The 13,658-nt window shown below is 44.1% G+C and overlaps 2 protein-coding genes across 2 annotated transcripts in view; both read right to left on the bottom strand.

Annotated features, from left to right (window-relative positions):
- The window catches only part of BCKDHB (branched chain keto acid dehydrogenase E1 subunit beta), a 1,150,961-nt gene that overhangs the window by 242,184 nt on the left and 895,119 nt on the right, over positions 1-13,658 (bottom strand). The gene's annotated exons all lie outside the window — the stretch shown is intronic.
- Positions 7,080-9,731, bottom strand: TPBG (trophoblast glycoprotein). Its single transcript, XM_048934905.1, has one exon. It carries the CDS (start codon positions 9,325-9,327, stop codon positions 8,188-8,190), a length of 1,140 nt encoding a protein of 379 aa, XP_048790862.1. The 5' UTR covers positions 9,328-9,731; the 3' UTR covers positions 7,080-8,187.

Below are 13,658 nucleotides of genomic sequence, written 5' to 3'. Positions count from 1 at the left end.
CAATACGTTTCTGTGTCATTATATCCTGGATTAAATTGGAAATCCTGCTGAATTTACACTCAAGCTTGTGGAAGGACGTCTGTTCCTTGTAAATTCAAATTTAGAGCATTTTTTGTTTTTACAGATAAGTTATGAAACCAGCCTTATACCAGCTAGTTTGCTTCTGTGTTAAGACTTACAAGCACTGGAATTTCTTTCTTAATGTGCCTGAAAAATCACCTTTGCACCACTACAGATCACTGTGGCCTGCTTATGCCTATTCCAAACCCACCTGAGCCCTTCTTGAGGTTCTCCAGGTGTGTGAAGGCTGTGAGGAGGAGAGCCTGGAGCCACGCTTCAGCGAGCTGTTGTGCCAGGTCTCCTGATCCACTTATATAGCACATACATCTGTACTGCAAATTCAGCACTCCTTTTCTTTCTGCATATGTAGGATTTCTGACAAATGAAGGCGATGTTAGCAGAGCTATTTTCAGTGCCATTTTACTATCCTGAGTGTCAGAAAAGTTTGAGCGCTGTTTCTGCAAGTTTTTTGTTTTTTTTTTTTTGTTTTTTCCCAGATTGTCTTCTCCAACTAAAATGTTCTTTTTCAGCAGGGGAAATTAGAATCAGAGTGTGCCTCTGGGCTGCCATGGGAGCTTCAGGTGTGCTGGAAAACTAAATGGAAAAGGGCAAACAGGACAAGAGAAAACCTGTGTGAAAGCATAATAACAGACATCACCTATGTTGATTTCATTAGTGGCAAACCTTCAAGATTTGATTTTCTTTAACTTCATTCAACAGGAATTTTGTCTTTGCTTACCAAGGTGATCAAGTCTGGCACGACGCAGGTGTGATTGAAAAAAACAGTATTTAGTTTACAGATGAGTAACATCTCACGGCGGCTGCAGTTCCTCACAGGGAGCGGAGGGGCAGTGCTAAGCTCTGCCCTCTGCGACAGCGACAGGGCCCGGGAGAACGGCATGGAGCTGCCGTGTGCGGAGAGGGGCAGCTGGGGGTTGGGGACAGGTGCTGCACCAGAAGGCGATGGGCACAGCTCTGAGCTGCTGGACTTCAAGGAGTGTTTGGACAGTGCTCTCAGATATAGGGGTGAATTTTGTGTGGTGCTGTGCGGAGCCAGGTGTTGGACCAAATTCTCTGATCATCAGCTGGATGAGGGGATATTCTGCACAGAAGCATTACAGAGATCTCGCTGAATCAAAAAAACATCAGAGAGCAAAGACTAGGGAATCTGGAAAGCTCTTACAAGTATTTGCAGTGTCACTCAACTATATACCAGACACTTGCCTTTACACACTGAACATTTTTTTTCTACATTTAGTTCAATTTACCTTAAAACAACCAGCGATGCAACTTTCCAAAAGGTGTTCAGCAGCTTTGAATACGAAGCTCCTTAAAGTACTTTGAAAGCAGACCCTACTCCCTTTGAAAATCTCGGTCTTTAGAAAGCCTGGTCTGCTCAGTACCAACCTGCACGGCCATCAACACCAGCATGAGGTGCACAGCAAGGTGAGGTACGAGACCCAGAGCTCCTCCAGGGCTTCATGTGGGTGCCTGACACCCCTGTGCAGCATGTGGGAAAAGTCAGGCACCAATACCAGCCAACAGAAAGTGGTCAGTGGCACTCAGACTTTCCCACTCTTCAGTCTCCTACGTTTACGTTATGTATATGTTTATATACAAAGTGAGGTGGATAGTGAGCTGGAACACCTCTCATACAAAGAAAGGCTGAGAGAGTTGGGCTTGTTTAGCTTGTGGAAGAGAAGGCCCTGAGGAGACCTCACTGCAGTATTCCAGTACTTGAAGGGAGCACTTTTTTATAGTCTAGTAGTGATAGGATAAGGGGGAACGACTTTAAACTGAAAGGGGGAAAAATCAGGTTAGATGTGAGAAAGAAGTTCTTTACTCGAGGGCAGCGAGGCGCTGGCACAGCTGCCGGAGCTGTGGGTGTCCCATCCCTGGAGGTACTAAAGGCCAGGTTGGGTGGGCCCTGGACAGCCTAAGCTGGTAGAGGACAGCCCTGCCCATGGCAGGGGGCTGGGACTGGGTGACCTTTACAGTCCGACCCGAGCCATTCTGTGATTCTATGAAAACATCTGTGTGATATTTGATAATGCCAATTTGACAAATGGATTCTTTATTACATAAATGCCCATGATTGCATGCAGATATCATATAATCACATGCAAAGGTACAGGCTATGCCACAGACAAAATTTACAGTGGAACAAATGGTGTAGCTAAAGTAGGCTGTGGAGTGATACTGAGACAGATCAGCCAAATGAAGATAAAATCTGGGATAGATCAGCCAATTCCCTGTCAAGCTAAACATCCAACCCTGCTAGGTGTCTCTGACAATATGAAAAAACAGTAACAGCAAACAGCTTACATACACAGGCAACCAAGTCACCAGGTATGCTCCTGGGACAGCCCCATAAAGTTGCTCCATCCCATTAGAATTTCACAGGTCTGCAATAGCTATCTGAGATATAAAGAAGCATCCATTCTTTTGAATTTCCATATAGTCACAATCTAAATATTTGCATTAAAAGAAGTTAAAAGAACAAAATAGTTTGCCTCCAGACTGCTGTTTTTTTTTTTATCCTTCAGTTTCAGCAACACTTTCCTTTAATAGTTCCATCATACTCATAAAATTCATGCTGTCAGTAACACTGCCTCTGTATTTCACTACGTAAATACATATTTGAAGACTTTAAAATACATTTTGATTCAGACATTAAGAAAAATAAAAGTCCATCACTATTAAATTTAGAGTCTGCACCCATCTTGCAAATCAATACAGCACATTTTAACAAAAAATGCTACCATATTATGTCCAAAATATTAAGTGATTAAACCACAATCCCTTAAATTAGTTGATTAAATTTCATTCTAAAGAAAATAACTGTGCTATCCAAATGGAAGTTGCTTTTCCACTATTGTGTCATGCAAATTCACAGTACAAGAATCAGTTTGAGCTATAAGGAAAATGACAGAAAGGATCTCAATATTTACAAGGATTTACAATAATTAGCACGCTGAACACACATCATTTATGTGTTATCTGGTATACATTTTCTTTTACTGAAGTATCATTTTAATTATGAAATACAGCTTCAATTTGAGAAATTCACAGCAGTATCTTGCATGTCTAAAATTTCTAGAGTAGCGCAATATTCTAGAATGCTGGATAGATTTTTATCATTTTCATCACTCTACACACTGAAACATTTGCTAATTTATTTGGAGCTTTCATGCATAATTACTAGAAAACAAATATGTTCTGTTATTTTGTTATTCTGTCATCAGGAAGGAAAAGCCATCTAATGAACATTCTGAAAAATATAAGTAATTGCAAGTAGTGGATTACTGAAATACAAATAGTGCCTAGAGCACCATTTAAATGATTTTAATAATTCCCTACTTCTACTTAGGATAAGATTGGGAACACGAGCCTGATTTCAAGCTTTTCCTATGCTACAGATGACTTCCGGCATGTAAGATTTTCCAAGGATGTGACACCATGAAAACTAACGCTGTTGAGAAAGCAACATTCATTTTTAAAGCTGCACATATACTGCAAACCTGTATTTGTACTTTGATAAGCCTATGTTATTATTATTTTTTTTTTCCAAGCTGGGAGAGGAGTGCTGTTATGTACTGGTGCAAGGCACCAGTTTTCTGCTGCTGCTCGATTATCTCAAGAAGTCACCGTAACACACTTAACTTCTGCATCAGCAAAGGACCCTCGGCTCCTGCAAGGTTTACGTCTGTTCTCTGAGCATGTATGGAATATCTAATAAATGTCATACTCCCTAAGCGAGCTGCCTTCCCCTCTGCCTTGGTGGGCTTTCGTTTGATTTCAAGTCAAGGGCTTTGCAACTAGTAAACAGCATGTTTACAAAAACAGAGCATTGCATAGTGGGCCTGATCTAGCCCTTATTAAATCAGCAGACACCAAATCGAATTCCACTGTCTATTATACCCCACAAAAAAAATGCACACTAGAAATACTTGCATTACAAATATTAGAGGACGTGACTTTGCCTGATAGCAAAATTTCTATTTATAGCAACAGGGGAAATTAGAGCCATATCCATAAAATATGACCTCAACATAAAAGACAAAATCAGTCAGTGATTTTTCCTGGCAATAGTGTTGAGATTTTCAGTGCTGTTAACTTTTTGCCTTATAAACTTCTCCCTTCAACTTTCTCTTAAAAATATAAATGCCATTTGGAAGCTTGAAACTGAAATGTTTTTCTTACCAAATGCTATTTTCCTTCATCACACGCTCAGAATGAATGGTTCTTCTTCAACATTCAGCTGCTAAAGTTCATATCAGATTTTACTCTGTCCACCTTGAAAAAGTCTCTTTTTCATGCTAAGATGTAAAGGGAAATGAAGATGCTAAACCACAGATACAGGTGCAGTCAGAATGATTTCTCTACCCATGCAGGCTTCTCGTGCTCCTTTTAATGGACTTCTTGGGAAAATGAGACAAAGAAGAAATTATGTGGATGCATAAAGAGCAGAGTATACCACAGGGAAAAATGCTGGTAGAATAATGAGTTTGGATCTTAGTGCAGTTGTACTGTGAATATTTTGTCATGCCTGTCTTTAGCAACATCTCAGTCAACAACCGAACACAGGTCTGAGCAAGCTGCTTCACCAGACAGCGTGTCGCTGGGGAATGCCACCAGTTCCTGAAAGTAAATCTTTTTGTTCTGGGTGATTTACAAGTACTTACAAACAGCTTCAGATTACTTTTTACGTGTAAAAAAATATTTGGAATATTTTGGCTTGCTGAGAGTAAAATACAACAGGTGAGCTAACATTGACCTACCGTGGGTAAAGGAAGACTTAGAAAATTTTCTTGTTTAATTGGCAACAGTGCTTAGTGAAAATATTTAAATTGCATTAGAACTACTTCAAACCCTTGCACTATTCCTCTGAGGAAGTTTTGGGCTCATTACAACTACAGCTAGTTTTAAGAGGGCAGCTGACCCTTGGATAATCCCTCATTTTTGCTTCTTGTGTTGCCTTCCCTGCAGATTTGCCCTCTGCTTTATGTTTTCCATGAAACATCAATGACAACTGCACCATGCAGAACTCTGGGGTTTTATGTATACAAAACACATTTTAGAGGCATTTAGTACTGCACGTGTTTTATTGAAGAATGTATGAATAAAACAGCCTGGCTAATTAAGCTGCTCTAGAAATAGTAATCAATTGATGTTTTAGGTGTCAAAGCAGAATAGGATTATAAAATGTACTTCAGAAGAACCCTTAAATTGATGTTATTTTAAATATATATTTTTAAACCAAGCTCTGAAGCACTTTGGAAGCTATTTTTTAAATGTCTTCCGAGTACCACCATACCTATTTTGTAATAGGAAGGGATAACAGATTTCAAGCACTGTTTATAGAAGGGGATTTAAGAACAAATGCATTGTACAAAACACCAAGGCATTCACTGTCAGCCAAACACTGCAGGAGAATGTTGTCCAACACAATATTGACACATGCTTACTGTTACATCCTAATTAAATGTACATGTAAGCAAGCGGGAAAGAAATATTTTAAAGTAGCCATCACCAAGTCTCTAATAAAACTCTATCACAAAGACATTCTATGATACAAAAATAATAATTATCTTTAGAATAAGAAGTGTGGTACAACAGTTACACTTGCTCACTATACAAATACTCAGTCCAGTGGTGACAGACTGCGATTCAAGTCATTGCCTAACCTTACACAGTTCCATAAATGCATGTTTATTACATTAACACACTATAAGTAATAGGTTTCTACTGCAGTTACTTGAAAGCATGTTACCAAAACCAGGACACTGCCCAAGAAATGGCTTGGTTGTACACATTTTGTCATAATACTACAGGAGCAAAGACGATGCTTTTCTGCTCTTGGTACTGTATAGATGAGTGTAAGCTGATAATCTCCAAAATACACGACACACTGCACAGCTATTGTAACCTCTACCTTGTTACATGGACTATTGTATGTATGCTAAGTATGAACAGTATGCATAGTTGCACAGTAATAATTAACCACACTGGGCTTTTTACACTATCCTTAAGTTATGTGCAGCTAACGTTCAGGCCAGCAATTTAAGAATCCACAAACTTAAGTTCAGATGCTGTTATTCAGGTATTGCTCATACATTTAAAGTACACCAGCAGAAACAGGCTATCGCTAACTCACATCAGTTGTAGAATACATAGATTTATCAAAATATTAATTGTACTTAATATTCTTTATTACTTTTGAGGGCAAGTGTATAAAAGCACATTAAAAAAATAGCTGGTATTGAATAAAGCCCATTTAAAGCAATAGAAAATTAGTCCGAACCAACTTGTGCTATTTGCTCTGACAGTGTCTGAAGTTACAAGGAGAGAAAAATGCATTTGAATAATAGTGATGCCCAGAATAGATCACATTTTTTCTGATACCTTAAGGACTGTTTTATATTTATGAGCTCTTACCAAAAGGTGCATACCTATGAGAAAAACTGTACCTTTTGAAAATGAAGGAAATTAGCAGCTAACTCGTAATTTTAGAGATTCTTGAGAGCTTCCAGTAACAGTGACCACGAGAAAAGCTCCACCACTGTACTGAAATGTACCAACTTACATTACACTTTCACACTCAGTGTACGTTTTTCGTCAAGAACCTATGAATGTATTAGAAAAAGTGCATTAATTATCGGTGGTGTTTGAAAGGTTCTTGTTAACCTTTTGATAAGCCACCAGAATTACTTATTAGATGATGCATTTTTCAAGTTTTTCTCTGCATGCTTCATATATTTACATGACAAAGCATTCCCAAGCAAGTAATAAGCATGAGAAATAATACAATTCTTGAATGTACTTGCTAGAAGTTTAAAGATAAACGTAAGCTCCATCAAGTTACTCAATGTAATCACTAAAGGACTGCATTGAGAGTTTTAAATGAAACAGTAAGCACTTAATTTACCAAGTGCTGCACTGATTTACAAGTCTGAAGCTCACCGACTGAGCTGCATCCAATTTCAATCAGAATCTGCAAGTATGTCTTTTATAAAAAAACAATTCCATTCAGGTACAATTTTCTTTAGCTTACCAACTCCACAGTTTAATCTGAATGTTTTTCAATATGGTAGAGAAAACCTAATGCAAATTCAGCTTCTACCTTCCCAGCTAGACAGACCCTTGCATCCATCCTGACGTTTTGCAGTTGTCTCAAGAGAGCAGATCAGGGCTTTTGTGCCAAGTGGAACCACTCTCGTCGTAATCAGTGTAATTCTTAAAGTGTACATCACAGAACCATTATCAACATTTATATCTCGAAGCTACACACGTACAAGATTTTATTCGGAGTACTGCCGAGGGCTATTACTCCAGAGCCCACAAAGTTATCAACATTCTTAGATGTCCATTCATTTCTCATTAAACAGGAAACTTCCACACAAGTTCTTGCAAGACTGTTTATTGAATTGAACAGTTCAAATGGAGTTTAGATGCAGTTTATGTATAGAAAAAAATCCATTTTCAGGTAAACTGCAATCAAAAATTACAGTACAAAATAGTAAGTGATTCACTGAGACTGTAAGTGTCCTAACACGTTAAACTAAGAAGTATTTGTGCGTGCTCACTGTTTGATTTCCTTCTTTGTAACAGAGGACTTGTTAAAAGGAGTTTTTTTTGTTTTTCTAAATCCAAAGTTAAGTCTATGAAATGGAAACATTATCATCAGGATTCAGATATACAAGATTTAAAACTGGCACAGAGGATTTAACGTTTTTCTCAAAAAGTTGAGGCAGGTTTTGTTGAATGATAATTGTGTGTGTGGGGGGGGGGGGGGGGGAGGGTGTATGTATCTGTTATAAACTCCGGTGGCTTTGTAGCACAGTATCCTTTTCTCTTTTGAGATCTTGAAAAAATTTCCCACCATGAGAACTGGTAAGGAAGAGGAGAAGTAGCAGCTTGTTTCTTGCGTGCAGTGCAACACCATGCGCAGCTGCCCGGCGTCTCGGAACAAAGGGAGGATGGCAATGAGCAACGCACAGAGGCATATCCCCTTCATGCTGTGAGCACGTCCGAGATTTCTCTGGGGAAAGGGAAGCGAGCACGAGGGCAAAGCATCAGTCTATATGTCATGCATAGCTATGGTGCACGGCCACTGCCGCAGCGCTGTCAGACGTCCGAGTTGGAGCTGAGGTTTGTTAACCTGGGGTCGGCGTTGATCTCATACCTGTAGTGATATCCCTCCATGTGATCCCTGCAGGCATCTCTGATGTTGTGCATCCACTTTTTGATCCCTTTTCGGTTCAAGTACAAAACCAGGAGGAAAATTGCCCCGATGAGAGCCAAGACTATCCCTAAGAAGACGTAGGAAGTCTGTAGCTGGGAGGGCACGTCCACGGGTGTGGAGCAGTTGAGCTCTGACGCGTTGAGCTTCAGCAGGGCTCTGCCTACCATCTTCTCGGGGAAGGCGCAGCTCAGGGCTTCCTTGCCCTCCACCTGGTCGCTCTCCTTCAGCCAGGCCACCATGTCCTCGATGGCACAGTCGCACACCCAGGTGTTGCGGCTGAGGCTGATGCGCCGCAGGGCGGGCAGCCCACGCCACTGGGCCAGGGTGCCATTCCGCAGCACTCCCAGCGAGTTGTCGCTGAGGTTGAGGCTCTGCAGACGAACCAGCCCCTGGAAGGAGACGTTCCGCAGCCCCACCAGCGAGTTGTTGCTGAGGTCTAGGTGCCGCAGAGCAGGCAGTGCGCCCAGCATGCCGGCGGGCAGCAACAGCAGCCCGTTGTCGGCCAGCTCCAGGCGACTGAGGTTGCGGAGGGCCCCAGCCTGCAGCAGGGCAGCCAGGCCAAGGAGCGCGTCCTGCTTCCGCAGGGCCCCGCGCAGGGCCAGCTCCTCCAGCGGGCCGGCCTGCCCGAAGGCCAGAGGGCTGAGCTCCGCCAGTGGGTTGCCGCTGAGGTCCAGCTGCCGCAGGGCGGGCAGGGCGGCCAGGGCGCCGGCCTCCACGGCCCGCAGGTGGTTGCCGCTGAGGTTGAGGCTTCCCAGCTCGGCAAGGCGCGGGGCGGACAGCGCGCCGGCGGGCAGGCGGTCGAGGCGGTTGCCGGTGATGAAGAGGTTGCGCACGTAGGGCGGCAGGTCGGGCGGCACCTCCGTCAGGTTCTTGTTCACGCACTTCACCGTCTTGGCCGCCTCCGAACACTCGCAGAGGGCCGGGCAGGCGGCGGGCGGCTGCGCCGAGCCGCAGCCCAGAAGGGCGTGCAACAGCAGCCCCAGGCACAGCGCGCCGCGCCGCTCGGCCTCGCGCCCCGGCATCGCGCCCGCCCCGCGGGCAGGCGGCGCTTCGGCCCGGGACCAAACTTTCCCCGGCGAGCGCACGCGGCCGCGCTCCGCTTCCCGCAGAGAGAGCCGCGGCACGGGGGCAAAGCGAGAGGGCAGCGCGGCTCCGCGCCTCGCCCCCCGCCCGCCACACGTGGCCCCGCCGACTGAGTTCCTCCCCGGTCGCGGCGCGCGGAGCACAAAGAGGAGCGAAAGGCGCGAGCCGCCCGCCGCCTCCCGTCCCGGGCTGCCCGCTCTGCTCCGCGGAGTGCCGCCCGAGGAGCCGTCCCGCGGCCCCGTCCCGCAGCTCCGCCGCTCACCTCCAGCCGCCGCTCCCGCCCCGCGCCCGGAGCCAACTCCGCGCCGCCGCCGCTAACTCCGCGCCCACCTCCCCGCGCCTGGCCCTGCCTCCGCTGCCAGGAGAAACCAACCGCCGCCACGCCCGGGGGGAGCCGAGACCGCCGCCGTCCGCCCCGCCGCCGCCCGCGTCCCGCCCTCTGTGCCCGCGTCCCGGTGCCGCTGCCGTCACGGGACGGCCGTGCCCGGGAGCTCGGCGGGAGGGCTGGTCTCGCCCGGCGCTGCGCGGCCCTGCTCCCCCCGGTTGTGTTGGTGCGGCCGGAGGCTTACCTTGCCGCCGAGCAGGGTTGCCCCATGCGGGGCTGCCTCGCCTCTGTCGTCGACGGGGCGGCTGCGCGCGGCTCGGATCGGCTGCCGTCCGCTCTCCGAGAGGAGATGCGGTGGCGAAGCCCCCCGGCAGAGCCTTTCCCGCTTCGGACGATTATTTTTTGTTATTGTTTTCAGTGATTTGCCTTGCTGATGGCACTGCGCACAGCATGGAGCGTTAGAGCAGAGTGGGGAAGGGGAAGCTGGGCGTCTCTCTCAGTCCCATCCCGTCGAGGCAAAACATCCCAGAGGATCTCCTGCACAAAACGAGAATAAACCTGCCGGGACCTCTAGAGGTCCTAAAACCAGCGAACCGGAGCAGCTCCTTGGCGGCTAAGTTCTGAGGTTTAAACTGTGCTACGGTGAGGCAAAAACTTAAATGTCTGCTTTCATAGGTCGCTCCGAAAGTAATGCCTCCTATGTATTTCCATGGAAACTACTACAGATACAAAGAGCATAATAACACTTTTTGATAGAGCAAATTCTCAGCTACAAAACACTGTGTTTCAGTACAGTCACCTTCATGAGCCATGCATTTTCACCAGTGACGAACAAGAGCCTGCGTGCTGCACTCATAAACATCTGCACTGCTGCCCCAGGAGGTGACCCACTGTTTCCTGAAACATGCCACATGCTGCCTCACTGTGCTCACTCCACTGTTTGGCCTCCAGAAATATTCAGTAAGTGTTGATCTGTGGCACAGCAACAAAATGTAAAGAGATATTGATGGGAACATTCAGCCTCTGCTGCCATACTACCAGCATCTGCCTCTGATGCTCTGGGCCAACTTAGTAAAATAGGAGCATGCTGAGTGATTCAGTCTGTGTAAATGCTGTAGTGTGGGAGAGTGACTTGCTTCGTGCAGGTTTGCCCCCCACCAGATGAGGCTGGCTAGGACCCCATCCAACCTAGCCTTGAATGCTTCCAGGGATGGGGCATCCACAGCCTCTCCGGGCAGCCTATGCCAGTGCTGCACTACCCTCTGAATAAAGAATTTCTTCCTATCATGTAACCTCAAACTTTTTCTTTAAAACCATCCCCCCTTGTCTTATCACTGTCAAACTGCGTAAAAAGTCCATTTTCCTCCTGCTTGCAAGCTCCCTTCATGTATTGGAAGGCCACAGGTCTCCCTGGAACCTTCTCCAAACTAAGCAAACCAAACTCCCTCAGCCTGTCTGCATAGGAGAGGTGCTTCAGCCCTCTGACCATCTTCGTTTCCTCTTCTGGACGCACTCCAACATCTCCACGTTCTTCCTGTGCTGGGGGCTCCAGGCCTGGACACTGTACTCCATGTAGGGCCTTACAATTCAAATATACCTTTACAATCAACTATAATCAATAGAATAATCAGCTGCAATACTGTTGTCTGTAGGGTTTCTCTCCCTGCCCAACATGAAGTACGAGCCTAGGGCAACAGACTAGGGTACTTTTTAGGAGGAGATTATAGAGAAAATAAAATTAAAATATGAAATGGCAGAAGTTATAGTAATATAAGTGAGATCTCAGGGCTGTGAGCACTTGCAGAGGTTTGGAAAGTTACTGCCTTGATATAGAATTATGAAAGCAATGGCACTGTGTTGCAGGAGTGTTTGCTTTGTTAAAGAGAATCTGAGTTCCAGATCCAAATGGCTGTTGTAAGATAATGCTTAGAAAAGGATGTAGGTGAAGATAGCTCACATTTTGTAAGTGAAATACATGCTTTCCAAGTTTATTAGAATTCTTCGGAAGTGTTGAAGAAAGAAATAAAGTTGGCCCATTAGACAACGGTGAAATTCAGTGATCAGTAAGAGGGAGTTTCCAAAAGAAGAGAGGCTTATAAAATAGGTAACTGGCAATTCTAACAAGAAATCTGAAATCAAGCCTAGAAAACATACTGAGTGTACCCACGTCTGTGTTTTGTTTGTTTATTTGTTTGTTTGTTAAAATGTTTAGATAGAATGTCAATTTTAGTAGAATTAAGAACAAAAATACTGATCTTACTATGCTGACCAAAATTGTCCTCTTGGCACTTAGTGAATGTATATATACATACGCATCTCTTGCCCTGTATGGATGGCTGGCTCCCTGTACAGGGAACTCCTTGTTCCATATTTGGATGTGCTACAGTAATTCAAATAATAAATGGCAAGTATTTTCCTATTAACCAGGACTGAATTGCACCAGCTAAGCTTGCAAAAAGAAAAAAAACTCATTAATCTGTTCTGTTATCTTCCTATTTAAATAAAACAGCTTTTCTCAGATGTGCACTCCAAAATGGAAACACTGCTGTCTGATGAATAAACTGTATTGGATGGTTTTCCTGGACACGTTTGTAATCTGCTAGGAAAGAGAAAAAACAAGAAAAAATTATGTATTTTCAGGTCAGTTTGGGTTATTATTATTATTTTTAGGGGATAGGGGAATTTGCATTGGCCAACCCATAGAATGTCACCTCCTAGCTTTTGAATAAAATTTATGCAAAACTTAATTCTGAGTTAAAATACGATATTTAAAAAGAAATGATATTGGCTAGAGAACTCAAAGTAGATGACAATTTACCATTATTGCTGTGTCTGAAAGCATTCTGGGTTGCCTGAGAAGCTTCTGTGAAGGAGGCTTGGGGTTGTCCCCCAGTGGTTCTGGTGCTCCTGGCTATGGCTGGATATTGTGTTATAAAGTTAAAAAAAGTTAAAGTTATAAAGGAGACCTCTGACCTTCTTTCTGCAGAAATTTACAGTTTGCTTTGTGTGACACTGATGAGAACTGATTGCTTTTAAAAGTTACTACTCTCATATTTCATCTCAGTCCAAAAATGCAATTCCTGACTGAAGGAACAGTTGTAGGGAGAACGTTGTGACTGATGGGGAAATTTATGTTTCCTCTGTGAAGTGTTTCTACATTGCCTCAGTACTGCATGAAGATACTTAGCACCTCATAGGAAGTGGCCTTGGAGGGGTATTTGTGATGCACTGAAGACTGTACACCAAGTGAGCAATAGTACAGGGACCAGAACTCTTCTCTTTTACCAAAAATATCTTCCCACAAAAATGGAAGAACAAGCTGCGACTCCATCTGCTTCCTCACACGGAGTGATCCAGCAGGTCCTCCAAAGGACACCTTCTGTTTCCCACAGGACTCGGCTACATTTGAAGAAACATCATCAGAAAACTTAGAGTGGTGCCATAAAAATACTTAAGCTACCAACTGCTACACTGAATTCTGGTGTGAATGCTTTATTCAATATTCACATGCTCACACACATAAACATTTATGTTCTGTTTGTCTTCTTTTAGGTACACCTACATTTTTTATGCAAGTTATTGATTTTTATATAAATTGAAACAATACAGAATTCAGTCTTCAAATACTTTTTTAATTGGCACTTTGATTCCAGACACAAAACCACCTTGCCCTAATGACCCACTGACCTATTCTGGCTTTTGCTGTCTGTATGAGAAATGCAGGATAAATCTTGTGATTATTTATTCATCCATGTGGAAATCATTCAGCCATTAATTGCTATGTAAGATAAAGCCGTGTTCGTATTTTATTACATATTTTTATGCATTACTCCATCTTTAATCCCAGTAGTGGATTACTATTAGAGCCCTTTTCTCAAATGAGAAGGAATCTACAGAGACTTGCTGACAGTGAAGCTGGAGCTGGGGTCAGGCATACTCTAGGAA

Source organism: Lagopus muta, chromosome 2, assembly GCF_023343835.1.
Source record: "Lagopus muta isolate bLagMut1 chromosome 2, bLagMut1 primary, whole genome shotgun sequence".
In the NCBI taxonomy this organism is placed as follows: Eukaryota; Metazoa; Chordata; class Aves; order Galliformes; family Phasianidae; genus Lagopus; species Lagopus muta.
The sequence above is the reverse complement of the archived record's forward strand: the minus strand, read 5'-3'. Positions and strand labels throughout refer to the sequence as shown.